At 41.8% G+C, this 23,168-nt stretch overlaps 1 protein-coding gene across 3 annotated transcripts in view; it reads right to left on the bottom strand.

The window, feature by feature from the left end:
* Positions 1-23,168, bottom strand: part of ARHGAP10 (Rho GTPase activating protein 10) — a 361,433-nt gene that overhangs the window by 188,105 nt on the left and 150,160 nt on the right. For all 3 annotated transcript variants that reach the window (XM_034959225.3, XM_003815856.5, XM_008968883.5), the window contains 4 exons: positions 22,093-22,197; positions 13,431-13,560; positions 9,244-9,350; positions 6,604-6,698 (listed from right to left, as the gene is read on the bottom strand). In XM_034959225.3, coding sequence (XP_034815116.1) covers positions 6,604-6,698; positions 9,244-9,350; positions 13,431-13,560; positions 22,093-22,197 — 437 coding nt within the window. The remainder of the gene's footprint in view (positions 1-6,603; positions 6,699-9,243; positions 9,351-13,430; positions 13,561-22,092; positions 22,198-23,168) is intronic.

Below are 23,168 nucleotides of genomic sequence, written 5' to 3'. Positions count from 1 at the left end.
ACTTAAAATAAGCATGTATAACTTTTAAGAAAAAATAAAGATTTACATATTAGTATTTATATGGTAGGAATGAATTCATTTACCTATATAACATGTTAGAGGAATGTAACTACCCCCACTCCCACTCCCAAGACTTATTGGAAAACTTTCAAAAAACAATCACCATTCACCACATCGACACTGTTTGAAATGCCTTTTAGACACCCCAGAAGCAATACTGAGTAGGCAGCTGGATATAAGAAGCTGGAGGTCAGGGACAAGATCCAGGTAGAGATAATAAATTTGCAAGTTACCAACATACGGATGGCACATAAAGTCGTAAGACTGGACAAGGTCATAAAAAAGTGTGAGTGAAGAGCGAAAACATCTAAGGGCTGAACTCCAACATCCAGGGGTCTGGGAAATGAAGAACTGGCAAAGAAGTACAAAAAGTGATGTGAGAGGGAGTGTGATGTCCTTGAAGCAAGTGTATGATGGAGGAGAGAATGATGGGCAATGTCAGGGATGCTGTGAGGAAAAGACCAGGAGCACTGGGAATCGACCACCAGGCACAGCAACAGGGAGACCACTGATGACTTCAACAAAAACTGCAGTGGAGAGAAAGGGCAAAGACAGCTCAAAAGAGAAGCGGGAAGAAATAGGAAAAAAAAAAAATTTTTTTTTTTTTTGAGATGGAGTCTCACTCTGTCGCCCAGGCTGGAGTGCGGTGGTGCCATCTCAGCTCACTGTAACCTCCGCCTCCCAGGTTCAAGCAATTCTCCTGTCTCAGCCTCCTGAGTAGCTGGGACTACAAGCGCCCGCCACCACACCCGGCTAATTTTTGTATTTTTAGTAGAGATGGGGTTTAACCATATCAGTCAGGCTGCTCTTGCACTCCTGACCTCAGGTGATCCACCCACCTCGGCCTTCCAAAGTGCTGGGATTACAGGCGTGAGCCACCGCACCTGGCCAGGAAAGAAATTTGAGACCATAAATACAATAGCTTTTTGAAGAATTGTTATGTTTATAGGAGTTAAAAAATGGGCAGTAAATGAAAGGGAAGGGTGGTTTCATTGGTGATGGTGGCTGTAGTGGCTTTTGTTTTTTTAAGATGAATGAAATAAGAGCATTTCACTTGCTGCCGGGAGCCAAAACTAATGTTAATAAGAAAGAAAAAGTAGAGTTGCTTGAGTAATATCCTGGAGCAGTGGAGAGAAGATGGGAAGAGGAAATGGAAACACCTGAACAGAAGAGTTGGCCTCCATCAGGAACACAGGCAGCTCCCACAGGCAGGGAGGAAAGGCAGGGTGTCTGGGCACTGAGGGTGGAGGTGGGTGTCTAGAGCGGGAAAGAGCTCTTGTTACAGCTTCTATTTTCACAACAAAATAGGACACAAAGTCATCAGGAAAGGAAGGCAGTGTCAGAGCTTAAGAGAGAGAGGAAAATATAAAATATTCAACTGGGAGTATACAGCAACTAAGGAAACACAGCATGGGCCGGGCAGGGTGACTCACGCCTGTAATCCCAGCACTTTGGGAGGCCGAGGCAGGTGGATCTCTTGAGTTCAGGAGTTCAAGGTGAAACTGAAACTCCGTCTACTAAAAATACAAAAATTAGTCAGGTATAGTGGCACACACTTGTAGTCCCAGCTACTCAGGAGGATAAGGCATAAGAATTGCTTGAACCCGGGAGGCGGAGGTTGCGGTGAGCAGAGATGGTGCCACTGCCCTCCGGCCTGGGTGACAGAGCGAGACTCTATCTCAAAGAAAAAAAAAAGAAAAAGAAAACACAGTATGATCAGTGGCTACCATGAATGGCCGCCTATTGGAGGACAGTGGTCATGTATTTGAAGTGATCCCATGAATACAGTAGAAATTGCTTCTCTAGAAAGAGAGAAGGCAGAACTGAATCTTAAGTTGGGATTGTGCAAACAAGCAAAATAAAGAAGGAAAGAAGCAGTGGAGTGAAGGGTATTAAAAAGGGACTGTGATGAGTGACTATGAAATTTCAACTAGTTAAGGAAGAAAGTGAGTGCACGACGAACAACAGACTGTAGGGCTTAACTGGGGAATCTAAGGGTACTTATTAGGAAAGAAGGTGGTAGAAAGAGAAAGTCTTGCAATCAGGATTGCGGAGGACTGCAGTTCCTTGCAATGACAAGGTGTAAGGAATGAACACCGGAGAGAACGGCTGAGGTACGGTAAAGAACAAGGTCACTGAAGGAGAGGAACTTAACAAGTCAAGATGCCAAGTGCTGAAAGCATCATCTGAAGCCATACTGAAATTACCAAGACTTGTAAAAAGAGCAGAATTGGCAATGCACCGGTTGAGTATCCTTTATCCAAAATGCTTGCAATGAGAAGGGTTCTGGATTTCAATTTTTTTTGGATTTTAGAATATTTGCACATATGAAATGAGATATCTTGGGAATGGAAACCAAATCTCAACAAGAAATTCATGTACGTTTCATATACCCCTTATACCTGTAGCCTGTAGGTAACTTTGTACAACATTTTTAATAATTTTGTGCATGAAATGAAGTTCTGACTACAACCCATCACATGAGATCAGGTATGGAATTCTCCACTTGTGGCATTATGCCAGTGCTAAAAAATTTTTGCATTTGGAAGCATTATAGATCTCGGATTTTAGGATTAGGGAGCTAAACATTCTAGAAGCAGTTCAAAACACAGAAAAGGGTAAGAAAACTACATATTACAGAGAGATATACTTTCAAGTGTGAAACCATGAGAATGGATGGATACAGAAAAACAACGATAGGAAATGGCAACATTTAAAGGAGCAACAGCTGAACTGGAGAGGACCAAGAGATCTGAGGGAGAACCAGAATGGTTAACTGTCATGGAAGTAAAAGGATAGAGAGTTTCAGGAGGTCAAACGTGAATAACAAATCAAATGCTGCCATAGCCGCCAAGCTCTGTACCCAATTTCTTCCCAGGTTTCTCTTCATAATGACCCACAGCAATCTAACTCAACATGACTGATATGGTTTGGCTGTGTCCCCACCCAAGTCTCAACTTGAATTGTAGCTCCCATAATCCCCATATGTTGTGGGAGGGACCTGGTGGGAGGTAACTGAATCATGGGAATGGGTTTTTCCCATGCTATTCTCATGACAGTGAATAAGTCTCACAAGATCTGATGGTTTTTATAAAGGGCAGTTCCCTGCACATGTTCTCTTGCCTGCTGCCATGTAAGATGTGCCTTTGCTCCTCTTTCACCTTCTGCCATGATTATGAGGCCTCCCCAACCATATGGAACTGTGAGTCCATTAAACCTCTTTTTCTTTATGAATTACCCAGTCTTGGGTATTTCTTCATAGCAGTATGAAAATGAACTAATACAATGACCCAAACTAATTTCACTGTCTTCCCCCATCCTTATGCCCCCACTTTGTTTCCCACCTTAGTAAATGGTACCATCTAGCTACTCAAGCCAGAAACCTTCCCCACTCCTTCACCCTCTACTGCAACATCCAGTTTATCCCCAGAAATCTATCCCACTTTGCTCCACCCCCACTACCACCACACCAATCCTGGCCCTCTCACCCTGTCCTTAAACTACTTCCTCTTGTCCCCTCTTGCTACCTCCAAATCTTTCTTACTCTGCCAGAATGAGCTTTGAGAAATACAAATATAATTGTCACTCACTGCCCTGCTTAAAACTATTTAATGGATTAAGTTCAAAAACTTCAAGTTCAGGCCGTTGCCCCATCTCAAGCCTCTTCTCCCACTCTCTCTGGCTCTTGCACTAGTGACTCTAGGTGTCTCAAATACATCATGCTCTCTCCTGTCTCCAGGCCTCCACAAGTGACACTCACTCTACCTGGCACATGACTCTCAATCCCAGCTGACTCCAGATAACCCTTTAGTTTATGAATTTAGATGTCAGATCCTCTGTGTGCCTTTATTTAGCCACCTAAACTAGATTAGGTCCCCCTGCCAAGAGTTCCCAGAAAGGAGCTGTGAGCCTCAATGGAAGTAAATTAGAGACTTCTGCAAGAAAAAAGACGGAAGCTAAAAGGTGGGGCGGAATCCAGGCCCCTATGCCTCTTTAATAAGGGAACCCACTTTTTTTGCTTTATATACACATTAACATGAAATTTCATTTGAAAAGAGGGTCTCCCTATAAAGTACTTGAAAACCACTAGAATAGATCCCTGACCTAAAGTCCTCCCCTGTTCCAAGAGTCTCCCTACAGGTATTATCCTTCGTATGTGTAAGCACCTCCATAGGAATCCCTCATCAATGTCTTTGAGGGGTGGAGAGTGGTTCCAATCATAGCAAGGATCATGGCTGACAAAAAAAGAAAAGAAAATTGGGGATGATCAAGGTCTCAGAGAAAACCAGAGACTCTGGATGAATAAAATGATTAAATTGCATTATAGAAGTACCCTGCTTTCACAACTAATCAGATTCACCTCACTTAACATATTATCTAGTAGACTGCTAGCTCATCTTTGTCAATTATTTAGAAAACATTCTGATTATATGGTAATCTGCAGAGACTTATGGCACAGTGGTTAAGAGGTAGGGCTCAAGCTAGGCACAGTGGCTCTTGCCTGTAATCCCAGCACTTTGGGAGGCCGAGGCAGGTGGATCCCTTGAGGTCAGGAGTTCAAGACCAGCCTGGCCAACATAGCGAAACCCTGTCTGTACTGAAAATACAAAAATTAGCCGGGTCTGGTAGTGTGCCCCTATAATCCCAGCTACTCAGGAGGCTGAGGCAGAAGAATCACTTGAGCCTGGGAGGCAGAGGTTGCAGTGAGCCGAGATTGCACCACTGCACTCCAGCCTGGGCAAAAAAAGTGAGACTCGTCTCAAAAAAAAAAGAAAGAAAAAAGAAAAAGGTAAGATGTGGGGCTCTAGGCGGAGAATGCAGGGGCTCAAATCTCAGCTCTTCAACTACCCACTAGCTACGTGACCTTGGGGAAATTGCTCAAATGCTCTGTGCCTCAGTTTCTCATCATAAAATGGAAACAGTAACAACTACCTGAGAGAGCTATGGCAAGGAATTAGCTGAGATAAAACACAGAAGCATTTAGAACAGTGGCACTCAGAAAGGAATCCAATGCCACCCATGGGTGTGTGCGCACAGATGTATGCTCGACTTGTGTTACACTGACTAATTCCCTTCTTAAAGTTTGGAAGAGTTCTTACTGGCTTGAAATTTAGGCCAGGCATGGTGGCTCACACCTGTAGTCCTATGACTTTGGGAGGCCAAGGTGGGAGGATTGCTTGAGTCCAGGAGTTTTGAGACCAGCTTGGGCAACATAGCAAGACCCAACCTCTTTTTCACTGACATTCTCGTTCATATTTTTCCTATCTTGGCAAAACGCTTATTTAACCACTTGTCCTTTTCACAGTAGTGCCAAACTTATCATGGTGCTTAAGGGCCTGTTTTTATGTACAATAAATGGTCTTCAATTCATTTATTACAAAGTGAACCACTAATCCTTCCTCTCTGCACTACCCCCAGAGACTCAATTATATCATCTAAGAGAGGAAGCAGCATTAATTACTTTTGTATTCCTGGGTTCTGACCTGAACTTTTGCTTTAACAAATCTCATAAGCTTTTATTATACAAACATAGAACAGCCTTACCTAAAAACTATCACTGCCAAAACCAGGGCTGGCAAGGAATCACTGTACTGTCAGCCATTAAAAAGCAAATATTCTATGAACACTAGGATTTTCCTTAATGCTACTGGAGGACATAGAAATTAATGCCAGACAAGTAGTAATACTGATGAACAAAATTTTCTCTTCTACTTCTTCCTCTCTGGCAAAGATTCTTTTACAACTAAATAACTGGAAGTCATGCAATAAGGAAAAAAAAGAATTCATCTTTGAATAAACAGAAGGAGTTTGCCTAAGACCCTCCATCACGTACGGGATGTAGACACTGAAAACCCCCCCACACACAAATGAATGTTGTTCTGTATTAGTAGCTAGCTACCTATCACCCCTTTTTAGCTTTGTCACCCAGTTCCTCTCGCCATTGTTCTCTTCATGCTACAAATTAGGCTTGGATCAACAATGAAAAGCTCCAAGGCAATTTTTTTTTTTTTTTGAAACGGAGTCTCACTCTGTCGCCCAGGCTGGAGTGCAGTGGCACCATCTTGGCTCACTGCAGCCTCCGCCTCCTGGGTTCAAATGGTTCTCCTGCCTCAGCCTCCCATGTAGCTGGGACTACAGGTGTATGCCACCACGCCTGGCTAATTTTTTTGTATTTTTAGTAGAGACAGAGTTTCACCATTTTGGCCTGGATGGTCTTGAACTCCTGACCTCATAATCTGCCCACCTCGGCCTCCCAAAGTGCTGGGATTACAGGTGTGAGCCACTGCACCTGGCCTCCAAGGTTATTTTTTAAGTGACAACCCTGGTTAGAATGACTCCTAACTAAATCAAGATGAAACTATCACCCCATAGCTAAATCCGGTGATCAAGACTAAACAGCTTATAATAAACACACAGCCTGGAAATATAGCAAGATAACATTCTCCCAGGCCACAGAAATCACAGTTGCAACTAACCTCTATTTTTTTAAATCATTTTTTTAAAACGACTCTTTCACCATGTCCAATAATTCCAATAACTTACCGATCAGCAGCTTCTATGTCAAAACAAAACCTTCTGTCAATGGAGTCAGTATGCCTCTTGGTACATTCTTTCAAAAAGAACACCTCTCCGTCCCCCTGCAAATAATCATTTTGAACATTCTCAAAACCTACAGGATAAGTATATACACACTCAGCCATTCTATACTGGAGAGCAGGGGAGCAAGGTTCAAGATCTTAAGTCCTTCTCTTTACCCTATCCTCTTTCAAACTGGCTTATTTAAATGCTATTTAGAATCTAAAATATTAATATTTTTGTCATTCTCCTGATTCTTTTGAGAAGGGAGTCTCGCTCTTTCACCCAGGCTGGAGTGCAGTGGCAGGATCTTGGCTCACTGCAACCTCCATCTCCCAGGTTCAAGTGATTCTCCTGCCTCAGCCTCCAGAGTAGCTGGGATTACAGGCATGCACCACCACACCTGTCTGATTTTTGTATTTTCAGTAGAAACAGGGTTTCACCATGTTGGCCAGGCTGGTGTCAATCTCCTGACCTCAGATGATCCACCCGCCTCGGCCAGGCTGGTGTCAATCTCCTGACCTCAGATGATCCACCCGCCTCGGCCTCCCAAAGTGCTGGGATTACAGGCGTGAGCCACCGCGCCCAGCCATTCTCTTGATTCTTAAGATTTTCTAGACCTTACTGATTATGGTAATGTTATGCCAGACAATACCAATGTTATTTTTTTTTTTGACAGTCTTGCTCTGTTGCCCAGGCTGGAGTGCAGTGGTGCAATCTCAGCTCACTGCAAACTCCGAATCCTGGGTTCAAGCAACTCTGTGACTCAGCCACCCAAATAGCTGGGATTACAGGTGTGCATCACCATGACTGGCTAATTTTTGTATTTTTAGTAGAGACAGGATTTCACCATGTTGGCCAGGCCAGTCTCGAACTCCTGACCTCAAGTGATCTGCCCACCTCGGCCTCCCAAAGTGCTGGGATTACAGGCGTGAGCCAGTGTCCCTGGCCAAATGTTAATTTTCAAAGGTAGATTAACAGTACAGTTTTAAGATACTGGAATACTGTTAGTCTCTTATTGTACTCTTTTTTTAGTGTAAAAATGTATTTCTTACCACATGTCACAAAAAATATGTGACTATTTTTGGCCTATAAAAATTGCAATTCCATACAGGTCAGCCTAAAAGTACACCAATAACCCTAGATTAAATATTTTCATAATCTAAAGCTAGAACCATTTAATCTATGCAATTTCTCTCTTCCCTATGTGAATCACCCTGAATTTATCTTTACTTAATTTGCAATGCAGAAATACAAGTGCTCAGTAAAAGAACAACTATATAAAGTGTGAGTACACACTTATTGAACATTTTAACATTTTCCAGAACGTGAAGATCTCTAAGTAACAAACATTAAGATACACAAATATTCAAAATCTCACAGTTATATTCCATAACATATTTTATCATTATTATTTGAAGGCTAAAACAGAAAGATATCACTAAGCAGAAATATCTTAGGACTTGAACTGGCTCTGACAGGAAACTCAGTCTCAAACCTGATGCTTCAAGAGCCATCTCCTCACTTCCTTCTCCTCACCATGACTAATTTTCCATGTCTGTTTCATTATTATATAAATGTGTTTTTATTAAAAGCTGCTTTAAATATTTTTCAGGGAAAGGCATAGTACAAGTAAATAGAAGTGAACATAGGTTTTTCTTTTTTTATTCACCTAAGCAAAACCATACCCATTCACCCAGTAAGCAATGAATTAAGCTGCTTTCTTAAAATGTGTTATCAATTATGTTCAACATTGGTGGGAAGCTTTGTCTCTAGGCCATTAATTATTGTAATAAGCTGCAGATTCCATTTAAAATACACATAAAGATCACCTTTCCTACACAGCCAACTCTGTGAGGTCTTCTTGCTCTTTTCTTACTATCACGCTTTGCTGTTTTAGTTTCGGGGGAACAGTTAACTAAATGGCGAATACCTATGTGAGAACTTTGTAAGATGAACGGAACAACAGTAAAATTTATCGTAGATCACTCTTCTTTGTTTTCAGGCTATGAACAGCAAGTCAGTTCCATTGTATAAATGCTGAGGAACCACTGAGTCATGAAAGCTTGCTGTCAGTGTTACCTTTATCTTCCAAACAGTGGCATAAAAAGGATTCTATTGTTCACCTAAAAAATATCTAGTGGTTAAAACCACATATACTCACTCTTAAGTGGGAGCTGACAATGAGAACACATGGACACAGGGAGGGGAACATCACACACTGGGGTCTGTGAGGGGGCTGGGGGCTAGGGGAGGGACAGCATTAGGAGAAATATCTAATGTAGATGATGGGTTGATGGGTGCAGAAAATCACCATGACACATGTATACCTATGTAACAAACCTGCACGTTGTGCACATGTATCCCAGAACTTTAAAAAAAAAAAAAAAATCTAGTGGTTTAAAACCCATGCATGTAATTCAGAAAACATATATATTGTTCTGTCTTCTGGCCCATTTCACTCAAAAACAAAACAAAGATTTTAATACTAACAATTTATTTACCATCCATGAATATAAACCATTAAAATATAAACCATTAAAATGACACCCTCAAACACTACCTCTGACAGATTATAATCTATTCTATGTTGAATCAAATACTTACAAGTTTCCCTCCAGATCTGTGCTCAAATGGGATCATGTTGAACTTCTTTGCTGCTTTTCGATACATGCAATAGTGTTTGACCCAACTGGAACCAAACGGAGCAGGCCCTTCAACAAAAAAACAGCCCTTTATATTTTCCCTCATAAATAAGCAGATATGCAGAGCTATAAACACATTACTAAAGAGGAAACGTCTAAAACGGAGCAACGAATACAGCTGAATCAATGAAACAAATCAGCAATACTGCTGGTTCTAAGAAGAAGAGGGGAGGCCAGGCGCAGTGGCTCACGCCTGTAATCCCAGCACTTTGGGAGGCCGAGACGGGTGGATCACGAGGTCAGGAGATCGAGACCATCCTGGCTAACACGGTGAAACTCCATCTCTACTAAAAAAATCAGCCAGGCATAGTGGCAGGCGCCTATAGTCTTAGCTACTCGGGAGGCTGAGGCAGGAGAATGGCGTGAACCCAGGAGGCAGAGCTTGCAGTGAGCCGAGATCGCGCCACTGCACTCCAGCCTGGGCAACAGAGCGAGACTCCGACCAAAAAAAAAAAAAGAGAAAGAGGGAAAATAAGAGATACTTTGAAACAAAACTCTAAGATTTAGCAAGACAGAAGTGATTTAAAGACATACTGTTTAAATAGTTTGCTAGAAAAATCAACAGTTACGTCCTATCTGAAAATCTCTTAATTGGAAGCTCTATTTTTTGTTTGTTTCTAGGTATTAAGAGCTCACAAGGGTTTCAAAAGTTCCATCCCATATATGAGATGGTTTGGGATTTAATTCTAGCCTCTCAAAATGATAGAATTGTAGAATCATAGTGCTAAGAAGCATCTAGTCTAAAAATCCACCTAGTGCTTTAAGTCCATGAACAGCATCCTGGTAAGCAGCTGCTCTTACTGATGATTGAAAGCTAGCCTTTAAAAATGAAGTATGGGCCAGGCGCAGTGGCTCACGCCTGTAATCCTAGCACTTTGGGAGGCCAAGGCGGGTGGATCACGAAGTCAGGAGATGGAGACCATCCTGGCCAACGTTGTGAAACCCTGTCTCCACTAAAATACAAAAAATTTAGCCAGGTGTGGTGGCACGCGCCTGTAGTCCCCGCTAGTCGGGAGGCTGAGGCAGGTGAATAGGCTGAACCCAGGAGGCGGAGGTTGCAGTGAGCTGAGATCGCGCCACTGCACTCCAGCCTGGGTGACAGAGACTCTGTCTCAAAAAAAAAAAAAAAAAAAAAAAAATTAGCTGGGCGTGGTGGTGTGTGCCTGGAATCCCAGCTACTGGGGAGGGTGCGGCAGGAGAATGGCTTGAACCCAGGAGGTGGAAGTTGCAGTGAGATGAGATCGTGCCACTGCACTCCAGCCTGGGTGACAGAGCAACACTGTCAAAAAATAAAATAAAATAACATTGGTATTGTCTGGCTTAACATTACTGTAATCAGTAAGGTCTAAAAAATCTTAAGAACCAAGAGAATGGCTGGGCCTCGTGGCTCATGCCTGTAATCTCAGCCAAAAAAAAAAAAAAGTATGAAGAATAAGAAATCTAAGACTCAATAGGAGTGACTGTACAAGTATGCCCCAGAACACTCTCTGAACCCCTTTTCCACTCTTACTAAGTCAGCAGTACCACCATCAGGGCTCACAGGACAATGCTGTATGTCAGAGGGACCTCTAGCATCTGGAACTTCACATGCCAATAAAAGTCCAACCATAACAAATTAAAGGTTAGGCCCAGCAGAAGTTGACAATTTCTTACTTTACTGAGTCAAGACATTTTTAAAAAAGCAATTAACATCTGTTATCACCGTAATTTCATGTACAAACAAACAAACAAAGTTTCTACACCTAAAAATCAAAAAAGCCCAGGAGGGGAAAAATAACTCATGTAAAAGGAATGCTTTTAGCTAGCTTTAGGAAAAGCTAATTACATTATTTGGGATAGGGGTAATAGATGAAAGGGGTTACCAGACCACTATCAATTTTATCTCAGACCATCATCAGTCCAAAGACCTGAATTTGGGAAACATTGCTTTGTGTTTTAAAGAACCAGCATTTGTACTGTGTTCTATGGTTCACAAAAAATATTGCACAGATATTTTATTTAACTCTAAGAAAAAAATAACTGCCCAGAGAGGATGATACTGTCTATTTAATCTAAAAAAAATTTAAGCTTAGCCCAAATGCCTGGAAAATGACAAAGCCGAACCTTAAATCAGAATCTCTGGCCCCAAATATCAAGGTCTTTCCACTACTTAAGCCACCATTCCCTTCTGACAACCAACAGGGCCTATTCAACCAGCTCTGGGCATACACACTAATGATGCTCTTTCACGCCTGTTCAAGCACCAAGCAATTTACGGGAGACATTACCAACACAGACTCCAGGTTCAGAATGACAACTCCAGCATTTAGTAGTTGTATGACCTAGGGAACATTATTTACCTCTCAGTGCCTCCATCTTCATTTATAAATGGGGAATAGTAATAGTACCTTATACTTCATAGGGCTGTTTTATGGATAAATGAGACAAGTTGTATACGAGTTTAGCACAGTGCTGGGTATACAGTAAATGAGGAAAGAATTTTACCACTACTGTTATGTTGTTTCAGTCCAATTTCTCTCAAAGGCAATAGTGATGAATCTAAAAATTAAAGTTTCCAGTGGGCATTTCACATATTTTCAGTTGGGCATATAATACAAATAATTCTAACATTCTCAAGACTATCGAGGTTTTTTTTTTTCTTTTTTTGAGACAGAGTCTCGCTTTGTCACCCAGGCTGGAGTGCAGTGGCGCGATCTTGGCTCACTGCAAGCTCCGCTTCCCAGGTTCACGCCATTCTCCTGCCTGAGCCTCCCGAGTAGCTAGGACTACAGGCGCCCGCCACTAAGCCCGGCTAATTTTTTGTATTTTTTAGTAGAGACCGGGTTTCACTGTATTAGCCAGGATGGTCTCGATCTCCTGACCTCGTGATCCGCCCACCTCGGCGTCCCAGAGTGCTGGGATTACAAGCGTGAGCCACCGCGCCCAGCCCTATCTTGAGTTTTAATTTACTTCTTTCAAATTCAATTTTAAAAACTGAGATTAAGAAGATACTGTATGAGAAAAATGGAGACTTCTGCCATATCATACAACTGCTCACAAAAGGTGAAGGCTGCGAGATTCCAGATTAAATAAGGGCAAATGGAAAAGGCACAACCATCCTGCTGCCTGCATAGAACATTAACTTCTATTCAAAGCACAGATACCCTGTAACCGTTCCCTGAGTCATGTCTACCACTAAATTTTTAGGTCAGATTGAAAGTCCTGTAAATCAGCCACACTTAAATGAAGTGAAAACTGTAAAACACCCTAATCACAGTTAAGGGTGGGAGAGGGAGGGAAATAGTAAAGAGACACATTTCACATTCTCATCCCTTCTGCTAACTAGCAATTGGGTTGTACAGTTGAAGTAGTAAACGTTAAGAACTTAGCTGTTAAAATAAGACCAAATGTTCAAAGTCTGAAAGAAATACAGGTCTTTTAATTTTCAAAATGAGAACAATCTATGCACTGCATATTTGCTAAGACAGCAACAAAGACTAAAAAGCCTACAAGTTAGGATGCCACGTAGGAATATCTTTTATCACCATCTGCAATCTTCCTGATGATTTTAGTAAGAACCAGCTCTCTCAGATTGGTGGGAACAAAAATGGTATGAAGGAAGAAGAAAAATACTAATATGTCCCTCTTGACCTTAAGATGACGGAGAGGCAGGGTTATGGGAGGGAGAGGACGTATACGTATGTATGAATGAATGTGTGTGCCTGTGTGCATTGGTGATGAGGGTAGAGGTGAGGGGGAAGGAGAAAAAACATCATACCCTCGTAACTCTGGCTCATTTTCAGCCTTACACCAAATTCTGACTCTCTTACAAGCATGTTCCTGGGGTGCACACAGTGTAAAACAGAAGCTAGTGGGGTGTCTGAAGAACAGGGTGCTCATAGCCACTCCTAACCTCACAGTACCCCCTCTCTCCAGGGCTGGAATGTGTTTCTCCTAAACATGAAATATACACCCATTAGGTGATAGGAGCAGGGAGAGAAAGAGGTAGGAATAATTGCCCAAAATGTCACAGTAATGGCAAGAATAGCAGAGTTCTCAATAATTTGCATTTTTAAGCAGCCACGCAGCCACTGCTGGAGGGCCTCTTACTTTTTTCCTGGACATACAGGTAGCCTTCGGCTGTAAACTGACTTGCTCGTTTGTGGTCCTTGGGATTCTGTCTGATTTTGTTCATGAGCTCTTCCACTTCTGACCTTGTTCCTTCAAATCGATTCCGTGTCTGAAATGGATTAAAAAACACACATAAATGTTAAGTTCTCATATGAGTTTCCTCATGAACATTTTAAAGTCTCTGCATAAATGTAATTATATTTTTTAACTCTAAATAACTTTTTTATAAATTTCTCAAAATACCCCCATTCTTTCCAGTGTGCCTCCTGAGATTCATGTGCAAAGAAAAAAAAATAGCAGTAAAATAGCTACCAGAGGAGTATAAGCCAAGGTTACTACAGGTTACTTTGGAGGCTTTCTAACACCATTAATAATTTTATTATTCAACATAAAAATTCCTGCCTTCAGGTCTCACACTATTACTAAATTTTAGGTTTAAAACATAAGTTAGGTTTTAATATAGCTACCTGAGAAGAATTTCCTTTGCAACAACCAATCTGACTCAATCTGTTTTGTTACTGTTACATTAGCAGTCTGTAAATACTCAGAATCTGAAAAAGTTTAATTCTTCTTTGCAAACTAATAAATACAAGTGTCAGTTTTTCCAGGTCATGGCAATTGCACTTGAAAATGACATTTTTTCCCTGAAGACAGAAGGGGGGAAAAAATATCTCACCTACGCAAATAATGTCTTTGATATCTGAAGAGACAAATCACATTTCTGAAACCCAGGACACTTGGTGTGCCAATATCTGTCAAACGGCTACACTGAAAACATATATACAAGGTGAAGTGACAGAATTAGCAAGGCAATTGTGACGAGTCAGCACCACCGTGTTCCTGGACACTTCTTTCATCCAGGCTCAAAAATAATTGTATTAACACCGAAAAACTGCTGATGTGAAACTGTGGAGGAACTGAGACAGAAAATTATTATTGAAATTTCTCCTCTTTCCTCCCTACAATAAAAGGGGCTGCTGCCAAGGGTCCTAAGCGTGGCAAAATGTTAGAATGGCACATCTTTTTTGTAAAGGGATGGAGAGTCTGATAAATGTAGATTGTAAAAGGGAAAACCTGTCTGCAGAGGTTTGTTTTTAAAACACAAACTAAGAGCTGCGAGAAATATCAGCTTATGTCCTGTAAGAAAGTGTAAGCCTGCAAAGAAAGTAGAACTCAGTTGTTGACGGCTAGGTTCCCTCTCTCCTTCCATTTCTCCAAGTTTTCTTATCTCCGTTTTTTTTTTTTTTTTAAAGACAGGGTCTCACTCTGTCTCCCAGGCTGGAGTACAGTGGCATGATAATACCTCATCACAGCCTCAACCTCCTGAACTCAAGTCATCCTCTCACCTCAGCCTCCAGAGGAACTGGGACTACAGGCGCACACCACCATGCCAGGCTAAGAGAGAGAGAGAGAGAGAGAGAGAGAGAGAGAGAGAGAGAGAGAGAGAGAGTGTGTGTGTGTGTGTGTGTGTGTGTGTGTGTGTGTGTGTGTGTTTTGTTTTTTGTTTTTTTGTAGAGACAGGGGTCTCACTATGGGGCCCAGGCTGGTCTCCAACTCCTGGGCTCAAGCAATCTACCCGCTTTAGCCTCCCACACTGTTGGGATTATAAGCATGAGCCACCATCCCCCACCCTTATCCCCATCTTTGTAATAATTTCACCCTGACTTTATTCCCCTCCCTGGTCATTTTGCTGAGATTCCTTCCAACCCTCATCAACCCTCATTTCCCCCCGTGTGTATAATATATATACACATATGCATATATGTGCATGCCATACATGTATGGATGCTATCACAGGTGTGAACATGTACACACACTTCTATTTAAGCCAATAATCCTATTATTTATGTTCATGCTTAAATTGCCCTAGATTTGAGCAGCAGGAGGTCCCTTCGAACTGGCTTCTGTCTTTTGACTGGTCCCCTTGATTCTTCAACCAGTTCCTTACCTTCTGGTCCAATAAGGTACCCTAGGCTCATCTTATACTTTCCCTGCCCCAGTCCTGGAAAGGAGCTCTTGTTCTTTTTAGTGGAGAGTATTTAGTATTTGGAAACCAAGATCTGGGCACAGTGTGCTCACAGCTAAGGACTTCTCAGCAGACAGCCTTAGGAAGCAGATGTACACACAGTTGAGCCTTAACACAGGCTTGAACTTTGTGGATGTACTTACACATGGATTTTCCTCCCCATCTACAACTCCTGCGACAAGATCTGGGCACAGTGTGCTCACAGCTAAGGACTTCTCAGCAGACAGCCTTAGGAAGCAGATGTACACACAGTTGAGCCTTAACACAGGCTTGAACTTTGTGGATCTACTTACACATGGATTTTCCTCCCCATCTACAACTCCTGCGACAAGATCTGGGCACAGTGTGCTCACAGCTAAGGACTTCTCAGCAGAAAGCCTTAGGAAGCAGATGTACACACAGTTGAGCCTTAACACAGGCTTGAACTTTGTGGATCTACTTACACATGGATTTTCCTCCCCATCTACAACTCCTGCGACAAGATCTGGGCACAGTGTGCTCACAGCTAAGGACTTCTCAGCAGACAGCCTTAGGAAATAGATGTACATACAGTTGAGCCTTAACACAGGCTTGAACTTTGTGGATCTACTTATACATGGATTTTCCTCCCCATCTACAACTCCTGTGACAGCAACTCTTCCTCCTCAGCCTACTCATTATGAAGACACACATGAAGGCCTTCATGATGATCCACTTCCACTTAATGAAAAGTATATTTTCTCTTCCTGATGATTTTTGTAATAACATTTTCTTTTCTCTAGCTTACTTCATTGTAAGAACACAGTATATCATACATAGAATACACAAAATGTGTGGTAATCAGCTATTTCTGTTATGGGTGAGGCTTCTGATCAACAGTAGGCGATTAGTAGTCAAATTTGGGGGAAGTCAAAAGTTACACGCAGACATCCAATAGCGCAGGGGTGCTAACCCCAACGTAGTTCAAGGGTCAACTGTATACACAGAGCACACGTGTTTATATAAACACACAATCACTACTTCTTTATCTACCTATATATTTGAAAACCCATGACTTCCTACCAAGAAATCTAATTCTACTTCAGTTCTTCAGGTTTCTTTCCAGCCTCTCTCCTTCCAAATTTGTGAATTTTTTCCCAGACAGTAAGAAGCCTGGTTCTCATTCTCAACATGTCTGCTTACGTGCTCACTTAACATCTCTGCTCAGCATAAGCAATCTCCCAAATGCCCCAGCAGCCACCTGTCTCATCACCACTCCACCATCCCTGCCGCAGACGCCTCCATGAGGTCCCCCTCTCCCTCACCACCCACCTTCCTCAGAGGTTTATTTTCTGCACTGGGAATGGAAGGCTTTTTTTTTTTTTTTTTTTTTTGACCGAGTCTCACTCTGTTGCTCAGGCTGGAGTAAAGTGGCACAATCACAGTTCACTGCAGCCTCGACCTCCCAGGCTCAAATGATCCTCCCACCTCAGCCTCCCGAGTACAGGGACTACTCACATGTGCCACCACCTCCAGCTAATTTTTCTCTATTTTTTGTGGAGACAGGGTCTCACTATGTTGCCCAGGCTGGTCCTGAACTCTGGGGCTCAAGTGATCCTCCCGCCTCAATGTCCCAAAGTGCTGGGATTATAGGCGTGAGCCACCATCCCCAGCCACTATTTTTTAAATGTACCATTTTTAGGTAAATTATGAATTGAAAACTTTGCATAAAATCAACAGAATGGCTAAAACCTTGCAATTTCCAATTATAAGTTCCAAGTACATATGAAGGCATCTTCTAATTACAATAATGTTAGACCCCAAATGTTACAATAGGTAACATTTGAGCATTTACATGGTTCTTTAATCCTCACAATAATCTATACGGTAGGACACTGTCTAATGCTATCTTTCCAATAAAAGATCACTGCTGCCTTGTTTTCTTTACATCCTTTAGTAATTATACATCTCCAAATAAACTAGCTTTAAATTAAGCCTTATTATTTTAGTATTTTAAATCTGATTGAAAGAGAAAACATCTTTAAAAAACTTTTTTCTGATTATAGAAACTAATCCGTATCATTGTAAAATAGAGAGACGGACACGAATAGTCCTATTTGGGGGGCAAAAACAAAAGGGATAAGTAAGACTAAAGCTAACCACAAGCCCACCCCTCAAGTAACTGCTGTTATATTTTGATGTGGCCATTTCTAATCTCTTTTAAAAACACACACACGGCCGGACGTGGTGGCTCACGCCTGTAATCCCAACACTTTGGGAGGCCGAGGTGGGCGCATCACAAGGTCAGGAGATCGAGACCATCCTGGCTAACACGGTGAAACCCCGTCTCTACTAAAAATACAAAAATTAGCCGGGCACGGTGGCGGGCACCTGTAGTCCCAGCTACTCGGGAGGCTGAGGCAGGAGAATGGCGTGAACCCAGGAGGCGGGGCTTACAGTGAGCCGAGACTGGGCCACGGCACTCCAGCCTGGGCAACAGAGCGAGACTCCATCTCAAACACACACACACACACACACACACACACACACACACAGTCTGTAGTTTTGGTATTCTACTTTCCTTAGAACATTGCGACAAAAATATTTTGCCCATATTCTTAAATACTTCCTACCCATTCTTGTTATCTTCTAGGGACTCTTTACAAATCCTAAAATTTTGCACACTGTATTTCCTTCCAGGAAGAATTCTATTCTAGTCTCTTCTTCCCCACATTCTTCGGGAGACAGAAATCACAAAAGTGCAAAATTAGTTTCTTAAAATATTCTTTAAATTTGAGGTAATTTCCAAATTTCTTCTGGAAAACCCATTTCCTAAAAGCCATCTTGCTGCTTTCTTGATTTCCATTTATTACTCTAGATTATAGAAAATGAAGACTCAATTTCTCAAAAAAAAAAAAGTCTAGCCACTTTTACAATACAATAGGTATTATCAGATGGGGAAAAATAGATTTTCGCTTTTAAATACCTTTTACCTTTTTCTGATTATAAAGTTTTGCTTTTTTACTAAAATTAAATACTTAAAAGATGACCAAAATATTTATGATGTTATAATGCAGAGGCAGTTAACATTTGATTATGTTTCCTAAAATACATATATGTGGCCGGGCGCGGTGGCTCACGCCTGTAATCCCAACACTTTGGGAGGCCAAGGCAGGCAGATCACGAGGTCAGGAGATCGAGACCATCCTGACTAACACGGTGAATCGCCGTCTCTATCAAAAAATACAAAAAAATTAGCTGGGCATGGTGGCAGGTGGGACTACAGGCAGGAGGATGGCATGAACTGGGACTACAGGCAGGAGGATGGCATGAACCCGGGAGGCGGAGCTTGCAGTGAGCCGAGATTGATTGGGCCGCTGCACTCCAGCCTGGGTGACAGGGCGAGACTCCCTCTCAAACAAACAAATAAATGAAACACAAACACACACACACACACACACACACACACACACACACACACAAAACTGGGACTTTTTTCAACAATATGTTGTTTTATATATCCAGCATTTTCTCTTTATTATAATAAAAAACTGACATCAAGGAATGAGATGAATGGCCAAGAAATGAGCAAATTACAACATCACTGAGGTATAGCAGATGATACAGAATGAGTGACCTGCTTTTCATAAGTGCTTGTGTTTCTGATAAAAAATTAGCTAAAAGCTAAAATTTTGAAGAGCAAAGACGCCACCTAGATCAGGTGTTCTCAATACTGAAGGTGACACAGAGAGAAACTCTGAGTTGTAAGAGTGTTTATTAAGAAACAGCCAAATAAAATCAAGAGAGGAATATTTAGAGAAAAAGTTGAGAATGTAGGGAGATTTACTGATGACCACATCCTTAAGTGACAGAGAATACAAAAAAGGCTTTTTTTTTCAATAAACTGTCATTTCCCCATTTCTCTACAGAAAATGATTACTGTTGTCAATTGTGTAAGTTCTCAATATATTAAGGATTCCAACCAGGTCATTTTGTGAAACATTTCAAATGATAGCTTAGCTTCAAGGTTTGCTCATAAGATTTCCAGACAGAATATTGCTCATTTCCATCTAAATATTTAACGCCTCTGAAAGTTTTTTGGTTTATATAAGGTAAACAGACGCCCCCCCAACAGGTGTGTTATAAACACACTTCCACAAATAAACGAGCCGTGCAAGGAGTTTCACTCAACATCCCAAGAGACTGATGTTTCCCCACAGCTCACCCCAGAGTCTGAGGCAGAGAGCTGGCTTCAGGGCATTCACCTATGCAGTCCACAGGGCCCTGCACTCAGAAGAGCTTCTGCTTGCTTTAATGATCAAATGCCTCTGATCTGAAACTCTTAATTATCTCTAAATAAGGGGCACTATCTTCTTCATTTTACCTCGATTCTAGAAGTTGTATATACAGTCCTGCCTGAAGGTTCTCATTCTGGCCAGCCCTGCACTTGACAGATGAGGTCCAGACAGACAAGGTGAATTTCCACAGATTATATAGCCAGTAAGCAGAGGGGAAAACATAAGTTATAATCTCAAGCAGGGGTCCCCAACCCCCAGGCTGCCGACAGGTACCGGTCCATGGCCTGTTAGGAACCGGGTCACATGGCAGGAGGTGAGCGGCAGGTGAGCCTGAGTCCACCTTCTGTCAGATCCGCGGTGGCATCAGATTCTCACAGGAGCATGAACCGTATTGTGAACTGCGCACGCGGATCTAGATTGTGCAGTCCTTATGAGAATCTAATGCCTGATGACCTGAGGTGGAAGAGTTTCATCACGAAACCATCCCCTACCTTCTCCCACCCCCACTGCATCTATAGAATTGTCTTCCTTAAAACCAGTCCCCGGTGCCAAAAAGGTTGGGGACCACTTACGTGAACTATCTAGTGTTCTTTTTACATAACTGTTTTCTGCTGCCTGCAAAAATATTCTGAATAATCTCAACATCAGCCAGGCATGGTGGCTCACCCCCGTAATGCCAGGATCTTGGGAGGCTGAGGAAGGAGGATCACTTGAACCCTGAAGTTTGAGCAGCCTGGGCAATACGATGAGATGCCATCTCTACCAAAAAGAAAAAAAAATAGCTGGGTGTGCTGGCATGCACCTGCAGTCCCAGCTACTCAGGAGGCTGAGGCAGGAGTACTTGAGCCTAGGAGGTTGAGGCTGCTGTGAGCAGTGGTTGTGCCACTGCACTTCAGCCTCAGTGACAGAGTGACACCCTGTCTCAAAAAAAAAAAAACAAAAAAAACTCAACAACATTAGACTCAATATTCTACTACCTTCAGGGACAATTTTGGGGTGACTAGAATGAATCCACACATACCCATTTTGGATTTTTAAGTTTTGTCACATTATAGTCATACCACATATTTTATAACTGTTTTCACAAATTGTGAGACCACAGCAGCAGAAAAAGAATCTACTCCAGAACTCTATCATTAGCCCAGCTGAATGTCCAAACAATCCTCAAATACAAGTTGACACATAAATTATAAAAATAAGGTTTTATCAGCTACACTCCTTAGTATAAGGAACTGTACATAAAAAAAAAAGTTAGAAACAAAATCTACACAAAAGGTATTCACCCTCAACTTTTTTTTTTTTTTTTTTTTTTGAGACAGAGTCTCACTCTGTTGCCCAGGCTGGAGTGCAGTGGCACGGTCTCGGATCACTGCAACCTCCGCCTCCCGGATTCAAGCAATTCTCCTGCCTCAGCCTCCCGAGTAGCTGGGATTACAGGCGCACTCCACCACACCCAGCTAATTTTTGTATTTTTAGTGGAGACAGGGTTTCACCATGTTGGCCAGCATGGTCTCAATCTCTTGACCTCGCGATCTGCCCGCCTAGGCCTCCCAAAGTGCTGGGATTACAGGCATGAACCACTGTGCCCGGCCCACTCTCAACTTCTAATTGTGAAAGAAATGAAGAGCAGGCAACAACCACAGCTTCCCATCCATCTACCTGTGTGTCTTTCACTATGTGCTGTGAGTCTGTCACAAAGCTATCTCACTACATTCCTAATGAGACCTCAAATTACACTCAACATACCCTGACCAGCTTGTCAATGAGGACGCTTCCAGGATCAACTAGCACTGAGAGGAAAAATATATACCACCTGATCAAAATGACATATAGTATACTGCTTAATAACATTCTCCTAAATCTCTTTATGCGAGACCTGGCAGAAAGCACACATTTTCCAAAGGAAAATATTCAAGACCAATAGCAACTGTAAACACCAATGCATTAGTAAATATGCATAAAATGTAGGGAAGAAATTCTACTCAAATGATAAGCCTATCTGGGAACAAAAATCAAGATGCCCAGTTAAGTAGTGCATTATAAATTCAATGCCTTAAAGTGGAGTGCTCTTTTGTCTGTAGCAGACATAGCTGATTTAGAGTTAACATAACAAAGCTTATCCTTAGAATTGACCCAGAAACTGCAGGAAAAGCCGCCAGGTGGCAGAATTTCCCAAGCCTCAACAAACTGTAGAGCAGTTGGTCACACCAAGAGTTGACCAGCAGGTGGCAGCATAGCCTCAGTTTCTCAGTACAAACAGATCAGCATTGTCTTCATTTAATTAAGGCTTTTCATACAACACACAAATGAAAAATACTTTTCAAACATCTTTTTATAAAGAAAGCTTTCACTTCCTTACATTCTGAATGTTGATCTGTAGTTCCATTTTGTAGTGATTGAAGTCTTTGGCAAGTTCATGGCCCTGATGATAGAAGGTAAACATCCCCTGAAAAAATGACAGCATCTAAGACACAGGAAGAAAAGAGATATTAGCACAAAAAAACTCTGGAGAAAAAAAGAATCATATAAACAACCAAGTGTTCCCCCCGCCATCTCACTGTTATTCCACTGAAATAAACTGATTAAAGGGAAGTCACTAATATTCAAGTAAACCCAAGTACATATTATCTATTAATTGGTCTTTATAGAAAATGATGCTTTTTTCCCTTAAATATCACAGCCATTAGACAGCTTATATGGCATGTTCTGCAGGAAAAATTGAATTATTAAGTCATCCATTTGTCCTCTTTAGTCAGGAGAATCCCAATATTTGTAATTGAAATCTTATCACTATGGGTTGACACAATCTTTAAGAAAGTAAAATCACAGAATCAAAGAGCTCCAGGCTCTCCCCAGCCACATCCAGCAGACTGCAACCCCTGTGTTTTGTTGACAAAGATATTCCATGACTTGCCAGGGGCAGCCTCAAACCCGTAATTAAACCTTTACTTTTCTACCAACTCCCAACCTGTCTCTGAATTAGAGGGCTGTTGCCTCTGCTCCACATGTAAGTCAATAAATCTAGAAGTAAAGAGAAGTGATCTGGGGAGAGAGTTAAGGAAATCTTGAGATTCATTTTCTTCCAAATGCCACACCGTGGGTGGTTAGGAATCTGGGGCTCTGACACCCAGCAGGCTCCATTCCCAACGTCAGCCATGACCTGTTATGGGACCTTAGGCAAATTACTCAGCCTTTCTCTACTTCTATTTCCTTATCTCCTCATTGAGTTATAGTGTGGAATAATGAGTTCGGTACAACACTTAGAACAATGACTTGAACAGAGACTGAGCATTATAAATGCCCAATAAAAGCAGGCCATTATTATTATTTCACATTAAAAAGAAAGCTTTGAGGAGGTTGAGTTTTTCTCTAATGGTTTAGGTTAATGACTGTTGCTCCAACTAAACCGTGGCTCCACAAATGCTCATTTTTAAT

Source organism: Pan paniscus, chromosome 3 (assembly GCF_029289425.2).
Source record: "Pan paniscus chromosome 3, NHGRI_mPanPan1-v2.0_pri, whole genome shotgun sequence".
NCBI classification, from domain to species: domain Eukaryota; kingdom Metazoa; phylum Chordata; class Mammalia; order Primates; family Hominidae; genus Pan; species Pan paniscus.
The sequence above is the reverse complement of the archived record's forward strand: the minus strand, read 5'-3'. Positions and strand labels throughout refer to the sequence as shown.